The sequence below is a fragment of the Symphalangus syndactylus genome, chromosome 9, assembly GCF_028878055.3.
Source record: "Symphalangus syndactylus isolate Jambi chromosome 9, NHGRI_mSymSyn1-v2.1_pri, whole genome shotgun sequence".
Classification (NCBI taxonomy): Eukaryota; Metazoa; Chordata; class Mammalia; order Primates; family Hylobatidae; genus Symphalangus; species Symphalangus syndactylus.
Genome location: NC_072431.2, coordinates 69168064 through 69188257, shown reverse-complemented (window position 1 = coordinate 69188257; position 20194 = coordinate 69168064). Strand labels below are relative to the sequence as shown.

General features: G+C 42.8%; 1 protein-coding gene across 19 annotated transcripts in view; it reads left to right on the top strand.

The window, feature by feature from the left end:
• Window positions 1-20194, top strand: part of CALN1 (calneuron 1) — a 676810-nt gene that overhangs the window by 344511 nt on the left and 312105 nt on the right. For all 19 annotated transcript variants that reach the window (XR_010122570.1, XM_055292953.2, XM_055292955.2 and 16 more), the window contains one exon: window positions 925-1068. Coding sequence is in view for 18 of the 19 variants with exons in the window: in XM_055292953.2 (XP_055148928.1) it covers window positions 925-1068 (144 nt within the window). In the remaining variant the exon portion in view is untranslated. The remainder of the gene's footprint in view (window positions 1-924; window positions 1069-20194) is intronic.

Here is a 20194-nt window from a genome sequence, read left to right as displayed (position 1 = left end):
GGGATCTGAAATATGCCTGCAGAGGGGAACTGCATTCTCCTTTCCTCCTGAAGACTACAGTTAAGAGGCAGCTTTCTCCTCACAGCTGAAACCAAATCCTCATTTTGCTCAGAAAGTGTCCTTGGTTAACATGATTCTCTGCTGGGACCACCATCTAATTGTGTGCCTCCTACAGAGTTGGAGGATGCTCAGGTCGAGCTGCCTCCTTCCTCCCTCCATCCCTCCCTTCCTCTCTCTCTCTTTCTTCTTTCTGTCTCTCTCTTTCTCTCTCTCTCTTTCTTTCTTTCTCTTTCTTTCTTTCACTTTCTTCCTTTCCTTTCCTTTCTTTTTTTCTGTCTCTTTTTCTTTCTCCCTTTCTTTTTCTTTCTTTTTTCCTTCTTTTGTCTGCCTGCGTTTCTTTCTTCCCTCCTTCCTTCCTTTTTCTTTCTTCTTTCCTTTTTTCCTTCCTTCCTTCTTTCCTTCCTTCCTCCTTCCTTCGCTCCTCCCTCCCTCCCTTCCTCTCTCTCTCTCCCTTCCTTCCTCCCTCCCTCACCTTCTTCCTTCCTTTCTCCCTCCCTCCTTCCCTTTTCCCCCTCCCTCCCTTCCTCTCTTCTTTCTTTCTCTTTTTTCCTCCCTCCATTCCTCTCTTCCACTCTCCCTTCCACCTTCCTCTTTTTCTCTCTCCCTTTCTCCCTTTTCTTTTCTTTCTCTTCCTTTCTCATTTTCCCTTCTCCTCTCCTCCCTTCCATTTCCTTTTTTCTCTTTCCTTTTTCTTTTCTTCATTTCTTATGTTCTTCTTCTGTCCTTCCTTTTATCTGATTAAAGAGTTTTAACAAATCACTGTTTGTAAAGCAGTTAGGAGTTCTCAGTAGACAATCTCCAGTAACAGCAGTGCAGTAAAGTCAGCCATGTGACCACTGGACTTTCTTTGCTTTCCCATTGTAGAAATCCGAGAGGCCTTTCGGGTTCTGGACCGGGATGGGAACGGCTTCATCTCCAAGCAGGAGCTGGGCATGGCCATGCGCTCTTTGGGGTACATGCCAAGCGAGGTGGAGCTGGCCATCATCATGCAGCGCTTGGACATGGACGGTAAGACCCGGACAAGCAGCTTCTCCCCCGAGACATGCCCCGGTCTCATCAGTGAGACCTTCGGTTTATGCAGCGCCTTGCGCTTTTAAGTCCAAAGACTTGGTTTACATTTGAGAAGCAGAAACTTGGAGTAGAATAGGCTTTTTCAGTAACTTCCCATAGAGTTCCAGGGCCCTATGGAGATGGTTTCAGGGCCACTATAGGATGGGGTGAGGAAAGAGGCCTGGCTGGTGGAGCAGTTACAGCATCTTCTTTTTTCCCTTCTCATCCCCTCCCCGCTCCTGCCTCCATCATCCCCATCCCTATCCCCCTCTCCCTCCCCACTCCTCCTCCTCCCTCCCTCACTCTCTCCCCCCTTCTTCTTCTTCCTCCTCTTCCTCTTCTCCCTCCCCCCTTCCTCCTCCTCTTCTTCTAAATAACAGCTTTATTGAGATAGAATTCACATACTCTAAAATTCACACATTTAAAGTGCACAATTCAGTGGTGCTTAGTGGATGTGCAGGGTTTTGTTTGTTTGTTTCCTCTTTCTTTGTTGGATGCTTTGTAGATGTCACACAGATCTACAAGTTACATTGTTGAGAAATTATTTAAAAATTGACCAAGACCAGGGTCTTGGTCCAGAGCTCCAAGCTAGAAGCAAAAAGGAATGGGGGCAGTGAGTTGGGGAATGTTCCTCCAACATCACCAAAACCCCTCAAACAAGAATCCTAAGCTCCTGTATGGGCTGGAGCCTGGCCTTGGGCTCCTGGGCTAACCCTCAGTGTCTCTGGCTGCATCACACTCAGGAAAAGCTCACCAGCAAGAGGCTGCAGGGAACAGCCCGTCAAGTCCAGACACGGGCAAATGTAACTGGAAGGAGGACATGAAACAGACAGGTAACTGTCCCGATGTAGTTAAGAGTGCAGCTAAGGCAGGTGGAGAGGCAGGGGAGGGGCCAGGGGAGCAGTGCTGCAGCAGTGCTGGAGTGTAGCCCCAGTGTAGCCAGACAAGAGTCACAGATTTGTAAAACCAATGACACAATGGATTTTAGTTGGTTATCGTCAGCAAACTAATGCAGGAACGGAAAGCCAAGCACCACATGTTCTCACCTTTTTTTTTTTTCATGACAGGTCTATTTTAACATTTTTGTCTTATTTTAATGTAATTTTTATTTTTTAATTGTAGTTTATTTATTTATTTATTTTAGAGATGGAGTCTCACTCTGTTGCCCAGGCTGGAGTGCAGTGATGCGATCTCGACTCACTGCAACCTCCGCCTCCCAGATTCAAGCGATTCTCCTGCCTCAGCCTCCAGAGTAGCTGGGACTACAGGCAGGCACCACCACAACCGACTAATTTTTGTGTTTTTAGTAGAGATGGAGTTTCACCATGTTGGTCAGAATGGTCTCCATCTCCCGATCTCGTGATCTGCCCACCTCGGCCTCCCAAAGTGCTGGGATTACAGGTGTGAGCCAGTGCACCCAGCCTAAATTGTATATTATTTTAGGTTCCAAGATACCTGTGCTTTTTCTCACTTGTAAGTGGGAGTTGAATGATGAGAACACATGAACACAGGGGGGAACAACACACACTGGGGCCTTTTGGGGGTGGGGAGGGAGAGCATTGGGAAGAATAGCTAATGGGTGCTGCGCTTAATACCAAGGTGATGGGTTGATCTGTGCAGCAAACCACCATGGCACACGTTTACCTGTGTAACAAACGTGCACATCCTGCACACAGACCCCAGAACTTAAAATAAAAGTTGAAGGAAAATAAAAGGACATCTTCATCACTCCAAAAAGGAATCCCACATCTCTTAGCCATCACCTCCCAATCCCCCTGTCCCTGCAAGCCCTAGGCAACCACTTTTTTACGTTGTCTGAGAGACTGGTCAACGGGTAGCAGCTGTTGGTCTCCAGACGGAGGTCCTAACCCAAGACTAGAGGGCTCATGTGTCGTACGTCCTTCTGGTGAGCTGGGGATTCTCATCTACCAGCTTGGACTTGAGGTGTTCCCTGTTGGCCAGGGTGTCTCCAGGCCATTCAGTGATTCTCTGCTTCCCACAGACACACATTTCCTAGGCAACTTAGAAAACAAATCCTAGACTTAATCCTGGCCCAGTCACTGTCCCCATTCTTGCCCAGCAGACTGATGGAAGGGGATTCTAAGGAAGAAAACGGCATTATCTTCCTGCCCTACCCTGCAAGCCCATATCCTGCACACTGCCTCACTACCTCTAAGTTCTTTGGGATAGTCTATCCCAAGGACACCGTAACCCGTAGGCTTTGGGCCTTCTAAGCTGGAGCTGCTGTGTCATTCCCATTGTCACTTCCTTCTGTCTGGATGTTCCCATTGTCCAGATCTGTTCAGAGGCTTCACTCAGCCTCCTTTTTTTTTTCCCCCAACTTCCATCCTCTCCAAAGCTTCAGAGAAATGACCTGCAGCTTATTCTCCAGTGACTGTGGCAGCCCCCTGTCGAGTCCACGCCCTTCTTAGTAGAATCCTATTTTTGGATTGAAGAATCTTGGGACCAGTAGCAAAAGTACGCTGTTTTCTACCCAACTCTCTGCCCCATTTGGCTCAGCAATCCTAAGTTGGTTAACATCTCCAAGTAGCTACTGAAGAAATGAAATGTTTCATTTAAGACTTTCAAAGTAGCCCCATAAGTAGAGCCGTAAGATCTGGTCCTCGCCACTTGTGTCTACACCCTGAGTCTCTTGTCTTAATTCAGTAAGCAAGTACTACGCCCCTTCATATGCCATGACTGCTCCACCCAACCACCTAGACACTCCCTGCTGTACCTCACACCTGGCCGGGACCTCACTTGCTGAATGAGTCCAGAGTCATAGCTGACTAGCTTCATACCACCCTCAAACTCATTGATGGCGTCCGCCAGAGTGTCGATGGTCTCAATATCCAGGTGATTGGTGGGCTTATCCAGGAGAGGAGTATATAGGGGTTCTGCCAGGTCAGCCAGGCCAGGCTAGATTCAGAGATTTGTGCAATGCATACCACGGTCGATTTTAGAACATTTTCATTGCTCCAAAAAGAAATCTTGCACCTCCCCCTTTTTTTTTTTTTTTTTTTTTTTTTTTTTTTTTGTTGGAGTCTCACTCTGTCACCAGGCTGGAGTGCAGTGGCATGATCTCAGCTCACTGCAACCTCTGCCTCCTGGGTCAAGTGATTCTCCTGCCTCAGCCTCCTGAGTAGCTGGGACTACAGGTGCCCACCACCACACCCAGCTAATTTTTACATTTTTAGTAGAGATGGTATTTCACCATGGTGGCCAGGATGGTCTCGATCTCTTGACCTTGTGATCTGCCCGCCTCGGCCTCCCAAAATGCTGGAATTACAGATGTGAGCCACCACACCCAGACAAAACCTTGTACCTCTTTGCCATAACCTCTCAATCCCCATATTTCCCCAAGCCCTACACAAGCACTTCTCTATTTTCTGTCTCTATAGTTGCTTCTGCTGGACATTTTCTATTAATGGAATCATATAATTTGCCTTCCTTTGTGAGTAACTTCTTGCACTTACTATAGTGTTTCCAAGGTTCACCTGTGTTGTAGAATTTATCATGACTTCATTTCTTTTGATGGCCATATTCCTATTCCACTGTATGGACATACCAGCTTGTTTTATGTCTATTTTCTATTTACTGAGTTTCTGCATACAACCTCACTGGAAAAAATACAACCTTGTAGTGTTTTTTAAATTTGCGACACAGTCTCACTCTGTCTTACGCCCAGGCTGGAGTGCAGTGGCATGATCTTGGCTCACTGCAACCTCCATCTCCCAGATTGAAGCAATTCTCCTGTCTCAGCCTCCCGAGTAGCTGGGATTACAGACGTATGCCACCACGCCCAGCTAATTTTTGTATTTTTAGTAGAGATGGGGTTTCACCATGTTAGCCAGGCTGGTCTCGAACTCCTGACCTCAAGTGATCTGCCTGCCTCAGCCTCCCAAAGTGCTGGGATTACAGGCGTGAGCCACCACACCCAGCCCTCATAATGTTTAAAAAGCTTTGAAAAATGGACCAGGCACAGGAGGCGGAGGTTGCGGTGAGCCGAGATCGTGCCATTGTACTCCAGCCTGGGTGACAAAGAGCGAAACTCCGTCTTTAAAATAAAATAAAATAAAATAAGCTTTGAAAAATGACTGCATCTGATAATCTTTAAGTTTCTTCCTTACTCTAAAACCCTAGGTTTTATCCCAAACCAGCTAGATCCTGCCTTAGATAAAGGTCCAGGAAGGAGGCCTCTTTGTTTTGTTTTGTTTTGTTAACACACACCCTTGTCCTCTGAAAAGCAGCTTAATTCTAGGCATTGGGCACCAGAGGACTGGGCTTTTGGCATGCCCAGGTTGAGCATTAGATATACACCAAGAAGCAAAGACAGAGGAGATGGGCAGGAAGTCTCTTTGGAAGAACAGACCAAGGTTATGATAAGGAGATGTTTGCTTGGCCTGCAGGCCAGTTACAAGAGCGTGGTTCTCGCCTGTTATCTTGCCGGACTTGTTGGGAGGATGATAATAAGGGTGACCATATGGTGAATGGACCCTAGGGACAACCGCCAAGTGCAGCTGTAGACATTTATTTTCTGGTTCAGGATAGAGATGTTTTATCCAGGGTATTCAGTTGTATGAGCGGTTCTCGGCTTGTTCTCCCAATTCTGATTGATGGTGACTCACCATGTCTTTGTAGGCCTGATTTGACCTTGCTTTATATTTTAGAGATATTCTGAAAAGCTGGAGCAAAGCACACCTTTTACAGCAAGATCTCACTTCCAGTGACTTCCATCATTATTTCAGAGATACATTTGCAGGAAAAAAAGTTTCCTCTTTGAAATAAGAAAAGTCTTAATCTATACCTCTGTTTCTGGAACTAAGAAGGCTTTGGGTCTTTGATTCTGCTCACACAACTCTTGTAATAAAACCTAGTCAATTGCACCTGTTATCGGAGGCTGAGGCGGGCAGATCATCTGAGGTCAGGAGTTCGAGACCAGCCTCACCAACATAGTGAAATCCCGTCTCTACTAAAAATGCAAAACAATTAGCCAGGCATGGTACCACGTGCCTGTAATCTCAGCTACTCAGGAGGCTAAGGCACGAGAATCACTTGAACCCAGGAGGCGGAGGTTGCAGTGAGCTGAGATCGCGCCACTGCACTCCAGCCTGGGCGACAAAGCAATACCCCGTCTCAAAAAACAAACAAAACAAACAAACAAAAATCCTAGTCAAATGGACTAAATGTGAATGGAATTAGCAACTTCTTTACACATAGGCTGGGCTCATTTTTCTTGTGGAGTGTTATTCCTAGTTATGTCCAGAAATTATTCTTTTTTTTTTTTTGAGATGGAGTCTCACTGTGTTGCCCAGGCTGGAGTGCAGTGGTGTCATCTTGGCTCACTGCAAGCTCCGCCTCCCAGGTTCACACCATTCTCCTGCCTCAGCCTCCCAAGTAGCTGGGACTACAGGCACCCACCACCACGCCCGGCTAGTTTTCTTTGTATTTTCAGTAGAGATGGGGGTTTCACCGTGTTAGCCAGGATGGTCTCGATCTCCTGACCTCATGATCTGCTTGTCTCGGCCTCCCAAAGTGCTGGGATTACAGGCGTGAGCCACTGTGCCTGGCCCAGAAGTTATTCTTATAATTGTGGGAGAGTTATTCCTATAAGATTTAAGGATCTTGCTGGGTACTGTGGCCCACATTTTGTAATCCCAGCACTTTGGGAGGCCAAGGTAGGATGACTGCTTAAGGCCAGGAATTTGAGACCAGTCTGGGCAACATAGTGAGAACCCATCTCTGCAAAAACAGAAAAAATTAGCTGGGCATAGTGGTACACGTCTGTAATCCCAGCTACTTGGGAGGCTGAGGCAGGAGGATTGTTGAGGCTGATGCAGGAGGATTGCTGGAGCCTAGGAGGTCAAGACTGCAGTAAGCTATGATTGCACCACTGCACTCCAGCCCAGGTAACAGAGCTAGACCCTTATCTCTAAAAAAAAAAAAAAAAAACAAAACAAACAAACAAAAGCAAACAAATTAAAAAAGATTTAAGCGTCTTCAGCCCCAAGTTCATGCTTGTTTGTATATTCTCTCATTGGACCCCAGCTTGTGGGGAAATTTTAGATCATTGCAAATCCTCCCTGATTTCATGAGAGCTTGGAGCTTTATGTGATGATAGTGTTCAAAGAGCTCATCAGGTCTCAGGCATCTCGAATGCGGTTTAAGAGACTACAAGTTTCACCAATGTATTTGCAACTCATCATACTCAGCTACCAACGCTGAAAGCAGAACTTCTGAGCAAATCTTGCAGCGAATTTCTGTTTGTTCCTTTAACAAAAACCCAAGTCATCAACTATTTCATGGTGACCCATCAGGTAAAAGCACATTTATTTATTTTTGAAGCTCAGCTTCCTTGAAGTTTTGTTTTGTTGCCTACAAAAGATTTAGTACAAAATCCATGAAAAGAACACAGCAGTGTAGGTTACAGGTATTGCCGCCACAAAAATTTATACAGTCCCTAAGTGTGAAAAGAGCTAAATGAAAAATGCCCAGTCTGAGGTTGAAGTGCATGTCTTGAAGGTATTTTGCAAATTTCACTTTGCCAATGAGTGAAACTTCTCAGGTACCAGGTTCTAGTTATGGTTAGAATGACTGCATTTAATTGTCCTTCTCTTAGTGGGGACTTTTGAGCTGTTCTGTTAAGAAAAAAAAAAAAGGTTCTAATTATATCCTTCCTTCCTCTTTTCTGTAACTGGGAATCCTCCAGAGATTCAAGCCTACCTAATCAAGTTTCTCTTTGGTGTGGAACATGTGGAAAGGCAGCGATTTTTATTAGGTTGATGCAAAAGTAATCACACCAAACTAGTATGTGGATGATGCCAAAAAAAAAAAAGAAAAAAAAAAAAAAGGAGTGTTTGGGGCAAAGCTTAGGATTCTTCGCTGTAGGATGACCATGCTTCCTGGTCCATATCGGGCAAGCGGGATGGCAGTGGTGCCTCCATCTGGCTGTGGTTAGAAGCAGGTCTGGCCCACACACCAATCTTCTTTCTCTGGGGTCCCTGCTGCTTTGCCCGACAGTGAGGTCATACCTTCGGCAAGAGGCCCAGCTGGAATTCGCCTGGGTTTGTCTGTGCAACTCAAGTTGACACATGAGGTTTTCATTAGGTGGCTCCTTAGGAGGGGGGGTGCCTTGCCGGCTGCACATGAAACAGTCATCTCCCTGGATTAGGGATCTCGCCTGGATTTCCTGGACACGGATCCAGCCAGACATTTCCAGAGGGCAGAATGGAAGGCAGGCAGGAAGGTCTGGGATTGCTCACCCGGCCTGGAGCCAGTTTGCCCTCAGTGGTGGGACTGGCTGTGTGTGTGTGTGTGTGTGTGTGTGTGTGTGTGTGTGTGTGTGTGCATGCACGCATGCCTGCATGCACATGTGTGTGCCAAATGGGCTGAACTGCTCAGAGTTATTTGATTTTATTTTATTCTTTATAGAGACAGGGTCTTACTCTGTTACCCAAGCTGGAGTGCAGTAGTATGCAATCATTGCTCAGTGCAGCCTCAAACTCCTGGTTTCAAGCTATCCTCCCACCTCAGCCTCCCAAATGGCTGGGACTACAGGCTTGTGCAACCCCACCCAGCTAAATTTTTTATTATTCTTTGCAGAGACAAAGTCTCTGTTGCCCAGTTTGGTCTCAAGTTCCTGGCCTCAAGGGATCCTCCCGCCTTAGCCTCGCAAAGTGGTGGGATTACAGATGTGAGCCACTGGGCACAGCCTGAACTATTCAGAGTTAAATAAACAAAAAGCCCAAACTTCTGCCCAGTGCCTGGGGTCTCCTCTTTGGCTCATCACAGCAAAAGTTATTTCTTGGAACTTTAACTCAGTTCTTTGTTCTCTTGTGGTCACTGTTCCATTTCTCTTTCATCAACCTCTGCAGCTAAGGTGACTTTTACCAAGCACCAGTTGGGGACCAAGATTCACCTTTCCTGGATGCCTTTTTTGGGGGCCAGGATCTCTCCATCAGCCCTGATTCTGGAAGCCTGCAGCTCTTTTCCACCAGGCTCCTTGAGACCTTTAAGCCCAATTCCCAAGGTGTCCTTTGCATGTCAGGAATCGACTTTCCTCCTGTGCATCGTATTAGTTCTGTATCATCCTTGGATTGGTTGACAAAACAGTCACTCAAAGGCCGGGCGTGGCGGCTCACGCCTGTAATCCCAGCACTTTGTGAGGCCGAGGCGGGTGGATCACTTGAGGTCAGGAGTTTGAGACCGGCCTGGCCAATATGGTGAAACCCCATCTCTACTAAAAATACAAAAATTAGCTAGGCATGGTGGCAGGCACCTGTAATCCCAGCTGCTCAGCAGGTTGAGGCAGGAGAATTGCTTGAACCTGGGAGTCAGAGGTTGTGGTGAGCCAAGATTGTGCCATTGCACTCCAGCCTGGGTGTCCTAGCGAGACTCTGTCTCAAAAATATATATATAAAAGAAAAAAAAATACTCACTCAAAAAATTGTCTCCAAAGCTGTATTCTGTTTAAGTTTTTTTTTTTTTTTTGGTAGACATGGGGGGTCTCGCTTTGTTGCCCAGGCTGTCTTGAACTTCTGGCTTCAAGCGATTCTCCCACTTGCGCTTCCCAAAGTGCTGGGATTACAGGCTTGAGCCACCACACTCAGCCAAAGCTGAATTATAGAAGCAGGTTGAGAAGAATGGCTTCTTGATGTCACTGTGGGCTGTGCTACACCCTATGTGTTCCCCTTAGCTCTGTGGTCCCCACAGCAGCTGTTTGGGTGATCTCAGAGCTTCCTGCATCATTCACTGGGGAATAAAGGCTTGGTATCCTCAAGACCTAAGGGATATATTTGACTGATTTCTGCATTTTCAGTGTGTTTTTTTTTTTACACTTTAAGTTCTGGGGTACATGTACACAACGTGCAGGTTTGTTACATATGTCTACATGTGCCATGTTGGTGTGCTGCACCTGTTAACTCATCATTTACCTTAGGTATATCTCCTAATGCTATCCCTCCCCTCTCCCCCCACCCCACGACAGGCCCTGGTGTGTGATATTCCCCTTCCTGTGTCCAAGGGTTCTCATTGTTCAGTTCCCACCTATGAGTGAGAACATGCGGTGTTTGATTTTCTGTCCTTGTGATAGTTTGCTGAGAATGATGGTTTCCAGCTTCGTCCATGTCCCTGCAAAGGACATGAACTCATCCTTTTTTATGGCTCCATAGTATTCCATGGTGTATGTGTGCCACATTTTCTTAATCCAGTCTATCATTGATGGACATTTGGGTTGGTTCCAGGTCTTTGCTATTGTGAATAGTGCCACAATAAACATACGTGTGCATGTGTCTTTATAGCAGCATGATTTATAATCCTTTGGGTGTATACCCAGTAATGAGATGGCTGGGTCAAATGGTATTTCTAGTTCTAGATCCTTGAGGAATTGCCACACTGTCTTCCACAATGGTTGAACTAGTTTACAGTCCCACCAACAGTGTAAAACTTTTCCTATTTCTCCACAACCACTCTACTAGGTCATCTGGGGTGAATCCAGCTAGCTTTGCAAATGCTTTCCTGAAACAATCGAACCAGGAAGCGTTCTCGGCAGCTCAAGGGCCCTCCTCAGTCTCCCAAAGGGCTGGGATTACAGGTGTTAGCCATCATGCCAGGCCATGAGCCTGATCCTTTAACAATCACATCAGGTTATTGTGCAGCAATCTGTCCATTGACACAATTGGGCAGGGGGCACTCTTGTTAAAAGAAAACTCTTTGGCTACAGAGAAGTCATCGAGCTTGTGGATATTTGCAGGAGCAAGAAGGTCTGAGTGGAAGATAAATGCAAGGTGATGAGGAGTTTTTCCTTTGGGAACCTGATGAAGGAAGTAAAGTCTGTCCTTAGGGGTTCAGTCACCCCTAAGGTGACTGAATGCAGGTGGCCCTCAAAGTGCTTGCATGTGCAGAGACCTGGTGTCCTCTCTCCTCCATGTGTGGTCCAGGGACAGGCAGAGTCAGCATCACTTGGAAGCATGTTTAAGATGCTCCAACTCAGGCCCTACCCCTGACTTGCTGAATCAGAATTTTCCTTCTATCTATCTATCTATCTATCTATCTATCTATCTATCTATCTATCTATCTTCCTTCCTTTCTTTCTTTCTTTCTTTCTTTCTTTCTTTCTTTCTTTCTTTTAGAGACAAGGTCTCGCTCTGTTGCCCAGGCTGGAATACAGTGGTGTCATCATAGCTCACTGCAGCCTTGCCTCCTGGGCTCAAGCCATCCTCCTGCCTCAGCCTCCCGAGTCGCTGGGACTACAGGCATGCGTCGTCACCACGCCTGGCTAGTTTTTGTTTTTTATTATTTGTAGCAATGAAGTTTTGCTATGTTGCCCAGGCTGGTGTAGAACTCCTGGCCTCAAGCAGTCTCCCACCTTGGCCTCCCAAAGTGCTTGGGTTACTGGTGTGAGCTACCAGGCTTGGCCCAGAATTTTCCTTTTACCAAGATTCCCACGTGTTTCATATACACATTGAAATTGGAGATACCCTAGTCTGAGGCGCACTTTGACAAATGGAAAGCAAACCCAATTGTGTTTCCTTCTTTGAGGGTCTCTCTAGGGAGTGAAGCCCCTCCCTAGTCTCCTGCAGGGAACTCAGTGCCTGGAGATTTGTAAGTTTACAAACGACATAATTCACAAAGCCACTAGTGTTGGTGAAAAACAACTAAAGAAAAATGTCTCTGCAAATGCTTGCATTTGTGAATAAGCATAATTAGCATTAAACTCTTTTGTATTTCACTCTGTGTTAGTGAATTATGGCTTGTGTGCTTTTGATCTTACTGTGGCAAGTTTTAAATGGGTAATTAATGATAAATAACACTTATGTAATGCTCACCAGGACCCCAATAGTAACCCTGGATAACAATAATACTAGCTAATGCATGCAGAGTTTTCATCATGGGCCAAAGACTGTTCTAAGCACTTTATTTATTAACTTACTTAGTCCTCAGAAAAGCCATAGGTGCTAACTATTACGATTCTCATTTTGTGGATGAGAAAAATGAAGTACCGAGATTTCTAGAAACTTGCACAGGTCATGCCACTAGTAAGAGCCGTATGACTCTAAGATCTTAACCAGATAGCTTTTAGATACAGTATTCTTTTTGTAATTTTAGTGGATATAGGTCACTGAGGGTGACAACAGGACATCGAAACTGTGACACACACACACACACGCACACGCCCCTGAGTCATAAGTACCTTGGTATTTCAAACCTATATGTGAATGTTTTGGCTTCCAATTGCTTTCCAAAATAGTCTCTAGAAACATGCGGTTCTCATGAGGTTACCTTTGGGTGAAAGACTGTAGCCACTCCCGAAAATATCCTTGTATGAGAGCAGAGGATGTGAATTGAAGACAGTCTTTAGAGTTCTCATTGTTTGGTGAAGGGAGAATTCTTCAGACTTGCTTGGGACATGGAATGGTAGTGGATGATCATGACTGTTCCTCTCCAACATTCCTATCTCCCTAAGCAAGTCTGTCTTCTACAGCACGCCCAGGAAGGTATGCCATCTCCATCTTATTAACACTGACCATGTTGAATTCAAGTTTCAGCCAATGACTAACTAGACTGTTTGAGTCCCTTCTAGCTCTTCAAGCCAATATATTAAAAAAAAATTCTGGGCCAGGCATGGTGGCTCACGCCTGTAATCCCAGTACTTTGGGAGGCTGAGGTAGGCAGATCACCTGAGGTCAGGAGTTCGAGACCAGCCTGACCAACAGGGAAAAACCTCATCTCTACTAAAAATACAAAATTAGCTGGGCACTGTGGTGTGTGCCTGTAATCCCAGCTACTCGGGAAGCGGAGGCAGGAGAATCACTTGAACCTGGGAGGCAGAGGTTGCAGTGAGCTGAGATCGTGCCATTCTGGTATGTGCACCTATTTCAATAAGAGCAGCCTCATCCAACATTACAGTCTATCTTCTTTGATTTAACACCTAGAGTCCATTGTTACACCTATTCCCCAGATGTAAGCTGATTGCAATTCTCTGTTCATTCACATCAGACCTAGAATGTTTCCTCTTGGGATATGCCAATCTAATTCTAGCCATGGGCTTAGAGACAAACCTGGTAGGGGTAGACTTTGAAGAAATAGGCATCCCCTATCAAGGCAGCTGCCTTAGTTGTGTTTATTACAGGTCTTCATGGTCTTCTAGTTGATCTTGTCTGAGCGGTAAGAGAGGACGTAAGGGAAACTTTGGGAATCAGTTTTCTAAATCCACCTAAAAATTCCTGTTCTGAATCTCAGGTCCCACTCCTTTTCCATCAGGACCCGAAATTTCACATAAGAGATTTGATGAGACTGATTTCAACTTACAATTCTACAGAGCACACAGTTAAATTTGGCATCTTCCCTTCAAGGTTATAAGAAATAAGTGATTATTTTAGGACCACCATAGAAGCAATCTAGTTCTCTGTGACTTGAGCTGAGAGTTTAAAGGTCTGAGCTTGTTTGTTCTCGCAAGGGTGTTCAGAAGCAGCCGTCCCAGCTGGCAGTCCTGGTAGTCATCATCGTTACCATAAAGGTCAAACCTTGGAGCCACTTAGGTCTTCCAAAGCCTTACTTTCAATAATTATTGTATCCCAAGAAACCGCAGATGACAATTGATTAATCATAATGCTAATGCATGCGGTAGATACTAGTATCCCCTTTTTGGTGGGCAAAGAGGTCAGCACTTCATTTAAGGTTAGAGGCAAGCAAACCAATCTCAGAATCCCACTTTGGAAATTTGTTTTCTCCCTGGTACAAATGTACGGTGCCATCTTCAATGCAGAAACCGTGCTGGATTCCTAGAAGTGAGATTATTATGTGAAATATAGGAAGTTGCTAAAATTCTTCATGCTAAGTAACATTTTCTTAGGCAGTGTTTACCAAAAGGAATGTATGAGAATGCCTGTCTTAGAACATTTTGACCAATATTGAGTGTTATAATTTTTAAAAATCATTAGTAACATGATGGTGAAAAGTGGCAGTTTATTTTGCTTTAACTAGTATGTGAGAGGATGAATTTTTTAAATATATTGATTGGTTACCCATTTTTTTTCCCCGTTGCAGGCTGCCTACTTTGTTTTCAGAGCTGTTTCAGTAAAGATAGGCTAAGTTATGCTGCAGCAATAAATATACCCCCAAATAGCAGTGGCTTAAAACCACAAAATTAAAGCTCTCACTCAGACTATGTGTCACTGTGAGTTGGTTGGGTCTTTCCTCCATGTCATCCTCACTCAAGAGTTCTGGCAGAAAGTGACTCCAGCCGATCTCTCCTTCCGTCTTAGCTAAGGCAGGGGAAAGAAACCCAGGGAATCACACAGTGATTCTTCAGGGTTTTGTCACTTCTATTCACATTTCACTGGCTAAAGCAAGTCACGTGACCATGATTATTATCAAAGGGTGTTGAGGAGTACAACTTAACTATATGCCCAGAAGGGAACGAAGTGGAAATATTTGGTAAACAACACTAATGATAACTTTAGAATTTTAGGCTTCTCCTTTTTTTTTTTTTTTTTTTTTTTTTACTAGAATACCATATTCATTGCAAAAGTTTTATTGCAGGGCAAGTTCTTAGAAGTACCATGAAGAGGGGCGAAACACAATTATTTTGGGAGACTTTACACATTCCTTTCCCTTTGATCAAATGGATAAAACGAAGTAACAGAATTTGAATGACACGGAATGTGTGTATATTAGTGTGTGTGCGTGTGTGTGTGTGTATGTGATATAAATTTTGTAGCCTTAAAAAGAGAATAGCTTACTTTTTAAGTGATTCTGGAACATTAAAACATGACTATGTATTAGGCTACAAAGACAACCTAATTAAATCACAAAGAACAAGTAATATAGGCACATTCTTTGACTACAGTACAATAAACCAGAAATTAGTAACAAAAGTTTGAATAAGAATCCCACCCACCTGGAAATTTAAAAATTAAAAACCAAAAACCTTTCAATCTCATGAACAGATCCAAGCACTGATTCTTTGGAAAAGAAAAGCAACAAATTCACAAAGATAGCATATTTAATTAAAAAGGAAAGCATTACCACTAAAATAAACTAGATATGAAAGGTAAATATGGGAGATTTTTAAAAAGAATACTTGATACAGTTTCATATTAATGCACTTGAATATCTACATGAAATGGAGATCTTTTTGGAAAAATGTAAATTATTGAAATTGGTTCAAGCTGAAGTCAATAGTCTAAATCAGAAGTTGCATACTTACAGACTACCAGCCAAGTACAGCTCATAGCCATGTTATATTTGGCCATACGCCATTTTATAAAGCAGAAAATCTCACATTAAAAATATACATTTCTCCTGTTCAAATATTGGAGAATTTGGCAAGACTAGACCTGCATTCCTTCATTGCAGTAATTTGGTGGAGTTGAGTAGCCATCCCCTCTGGGTAGGGCATCTGCCACAGTCTCCACTATTCATTCGTGTTTTATGCCTGCCTACTCCCCTTTTGCTGAACTGGCTTGGTCTCTAGGCTTTAGAGTCTGCAACCCTACCTATACAGACCAGCAATAAGGTAATATTTTACCATTCTATTTTCATTCCTCACTTCCCTTATAGAGAATTAATTTTTCTAGTTTTTAATTTTTATTTATTATGGATATACATTAGTTATACATATTTATGGGGTACATGTGATATTTTGATACAAGCATACGATGTGTAATGATCAAATCAGGGTAATTCAGGTATCTGTCGCCTAAAGTGTTCATGATTTCTTTGTGTTAGGAACATAGCAGTTGCACTCTTTTAGTTATTTTGAAATATACAATAAATTACTGGGGTGTTTGTTTGTCTGAGATGGAGTCTCACTGTGTCGCCCAGGCTGGAGTGCAATGGTGAGATCTTGACTCACTGCTACCTCTGCCTACCAGTTTCAGCGATTCTCCTGCCTCAGCCTCCCAAGTAGCTAGGATTACAGGTGTGCACCACCCGGCTAATTTTTGTATTTTTAGTAGAAACAGAGTCTCACCATGTTGGCCAGTCTGGTCTCAAATTCTGGACCTCAGGTGATCCGCCCACCCTCTGCCTCCCAAAATGCTGGGATTACAGGCATGAGCCACTGACCCCGGCCAATAAATTACTGTTAATAATAATCACCCTATTGTGCTCCTGAACACTAGGTCTCATTCCTTCTAAATAACTGTATTTTTATACCCATTAGCTATCTCTTTTTATCCCCCACACCCACTACCCATCCCAGCCCCTATAACCATTGTTCTACTCTTTCTCCATGAGTTCAATTTTTTTTTAAGCTGCCATAGATCAGTGAGAACATGAGATATTTGTCTTTCTGCACTTGGCTTATTTCACTTAACGTAGTGTCCTCCAGTTCAACCCATGTTGTTGCAAGTAAAAGGATTTCCTTCCTTTTATGGCTAATATTCCACTGTGTAAATGTGCCACATTTTTTAAAATCCATTCATCCATTGATGGACACTTGGATAGATTCCATATCTTAGCTATTGTGAATATTGCTGTTGTAAACACGAAAGTGCAGATAAGGGAATTGATGTTTTTGTGGGTTGTTGTTGTGTATTTGTTACCATTTCTAGCTACTTCAATAGGTTACTTATTTAAATTCTTTATTATTTATTAATATATTATTAATTATTAATTATAATTATAATACACTTAATTATAATTATAATTAAATATAATAATTATGATTATAATAATAATTATTAAGTATAATATATATTATAATCAATATTATATTAATTATAATATATAATATATATTATATTATAATATAATATTGATTATAATATATCAATATACTTAATAATAATTATTGTTAATAATAATAATTATTAAGGCAACTAGGATGGGAAATTGGACACTGAGAAAAGTCTCAGTAATATCTCAAGTTTTGATAGATGGTTTTGATGTTTTCATTATAATATTTTATTGTATTTTTAAAATTCCCTCTGCTACTTCATAAGTTTTATAGAAAACTACCTTACAATTTAATTTCTGAGTCACTGGGATTTTTAAATTTCTAGTTTACATTTTACTTTTCTTCTTTTTTGGATGGAGCTCTGTCACCCAAACTGGAGTGCAGTGGCACGATCTCAGCTCACTACAACCTCCGCCTCCCAGGTTCAAGCAATTCTCCTGCCTCAGCCTCCCAAGTAGCTGGGACTACAGGCATACACCACCACGTCTGGCTAATTTTTGTACTTTTTTTAGTAGACATGGGGTTTCACCGTGTTGGCCGGGCTAGTCTCGAACTCCTGACCTCAAGTGATCTGCCCACCTTGGCCTCCCAAAGTGCTGGGATTACAGGTGTGAGCCGATTTTCTATTTTCATTGTATTATGCAAAGTAAGTATAACCTGATATTTGCTAAGATTTTTCTCTGTAACCAAGAATAAGATGAACTTTTATCAAGGTATTGTCTCTATGCCACAAGGGTTTTTGTATGTGCATAGAAGTTATCTTCACATTACCCATGTGCCCTGTAGCCCTATTTTTGGTTATTTTGTCCAAGATAAATTATTGTGATGTATCGATGTTATGTTACTTCCTGGATTTACTTCAAACAGTTTTTATTTTAATTTTCAATGCTTTGCCCTCATAGTGGATTTCACCTTTTATCAGTGCAAATGTTCTTTAAATGCTTTTGAGTTATGTTTTTGAGTCCTGTTGATCTTTGCCACATAACCTTTTTGCTTGTGTTTGCATAACATTTATCGTTATGTGCAGTGGTCACTGGGACCGTTCACAATTATTCAGTTTCTTCTCCTTCCAGGAATATGGTACACGCTGCCCTATCTTTTTCTGTGATTTTGTTAGGGGTGAAACTTTTACCCAATATATGTGATTATGTTGTAATTTTTAATTATTCTGAGAGTCTTTTTATTGGTACACTTAGCCTTTTATATTTATTTCACATTAAGGCTGAGTCTTAATTCTGTCATTTTGTTTTGTGGGAGTTCTCCTGTGTACCTACTACAAGGTTATTCTTTTGTAACTATGGTTGTGTTTTTCTTTTTTATATTATCCACTCAACTGTGTGGAAGGTAGATATCTTACTTTTACTCTCTTTAGTGATGGCCGTAAAGTTTTTTGTGAGCTCATCTCTAACAGCTAACATCAGTTACAAATGAATAATACCTTTTTTATGGACGATAAGAAATTAAATGTTAATCTCTTTCTCTTTTCTGTTCTTTGTTAATTTTAATGTATGGTGGTTGTAAATATGTTCCTCTCATTTTTTACAACTTTTATTATTTTCAATTTTAAAAATATCAGTTTTATAATAATATTAGAAACACTTATCTGTATATTTAACCATCTTACTCCCAGCCATACTTAACTCATTTTCTGTTTCTTATTTTTAATTAATACATATTTGTTCTGGCATAAACTTCTCCAAATTTCATTGTTTTTTTTTTCCAGGAAGTTTACTTCAAGCATTAATCCTCTTAGTATTATAAATCTGAGAATATCTTTCACACATATTCACACAAGTCTGAGAATATCTTAACACACATAAACAACTGGGTTAGATATAAAATTCTTGGGCTATAACCTTCTTCCTTCCTTCCTTCCCTTCCTTCCCTTCCTTCCCGTACCACTCTGACTTCTCTTCCTTCCTCCCCTTCCTTTCCTTCCTTCCCTTCCTTCCTTCTTCTTTCTTTTTTTTTTTCTTCTTGAGATGAAGTCTCACCCTGTCTCCCGGGCTGGAATGCAGTGGTGTAATCTTGGCTGAATGCAAACTCCACCTCCTGGGTTCAAGTGATTCTTGTGCCTCAGCCTCCCGAGTAGCTTGGATTACAGGCATGCGTCACCATGCCTGGCTAATTTTTGTATTCTTAGTAGAGATGGGGTTTCAACGTGTTGGCCAGGCTGGTCTCCAGCTCCTGACCTCAGGTGATCGGCCTGCCTGGGCCTCCCTAAGTGCTGGGATTACAGGCGTGAGCCACTGCTCCTGGCCCATAACCCTTTTCTTTTAAAGGTCTGTGAGTGCTCCTTCATTATTGTTAGGGTTTAATATTGTTAAGTTTGTGATAACCTGCTTTTCCTTCCTTGTGAATAATCTAATTTGGCTTAGGATGTAATCATTATCCAGGAAGTTTGAAAATGTCACCAGTTCATATTCATCTGTGTGTGTGTTCTAGTAGTGGTGGTGCCTGGTGTTATGTTGTTGTTGTGGTTCCTTGGAATATGATTCATGCTCTCAGTTTTTACTTATTTACTTGTTTATTTTTAGAGACAGGGTCTGACTCTGTGTCCCAGGCTGGAGTACAGTGGTGCAGTCAAAGCTCACTGTAACCTCAAACTCCTGGGCTCAAGCGATCTTCCTGCCTCAGCCTCCGGAGTAGCTGGGACTACAGACGCATGCAACCATACCTGGCAAATTCTTTCAATTTTTTTTGTAGAGGCAGGGTCTCACTGTGTTTTCCAGGCTGTTTCCAAACTCCTGGTTTCAAGTGATCCTCCTGTCTCTGCCTCTCAAAGTGCTGGGATTACAGGCATGCACCATCACGCCCAGCTTACACTCTCAATTTTTAGACCGAGTTTTCTTTCTGGAAAACATTTGTTCAACCCTTTTTTGTTTTCTGCTTTTGCTTCGTATATTTCGATCTCTCTTACTAGCCTTATCCACAGCTTAGATCCTGGGCTGTGGCCTTCCAATACCCCTCATAGCTGTTCTTTCTCTGTGTTTTTCCTCAGCCTTTTATATTCTCATACATATATTTTCTGCTTCACTACTTGGAGGTTTTCCAGTGACTAGTCTACTGATCACTGGATTTCATTTTTGTAACAATGCTTTCTCCTCTCTGTGGAATTATCTCTTGTCCCTTTTCTAATCTGGTTGATGTGACGTCTTTTCAGTATTGTCGAGGACATAAACTAGATACTTTTCTCACCCTCTAGTGGATCTGTTTTAGAACTGGGCAGTTGCTAAGTCAGACGATTGATGGGTGATGGCTGCCTCAGCCTCCCGAGTAGCTGGGATTATAGGAGCACACCAGCATGCCCGGCTAATTTTTGTACTTTTAGTAGAGACAGGGTTTCACCATGTTGGCCAGGCTCCTCTCGAACTCCTGACCTCGTGATCCACCCGCCTCGGC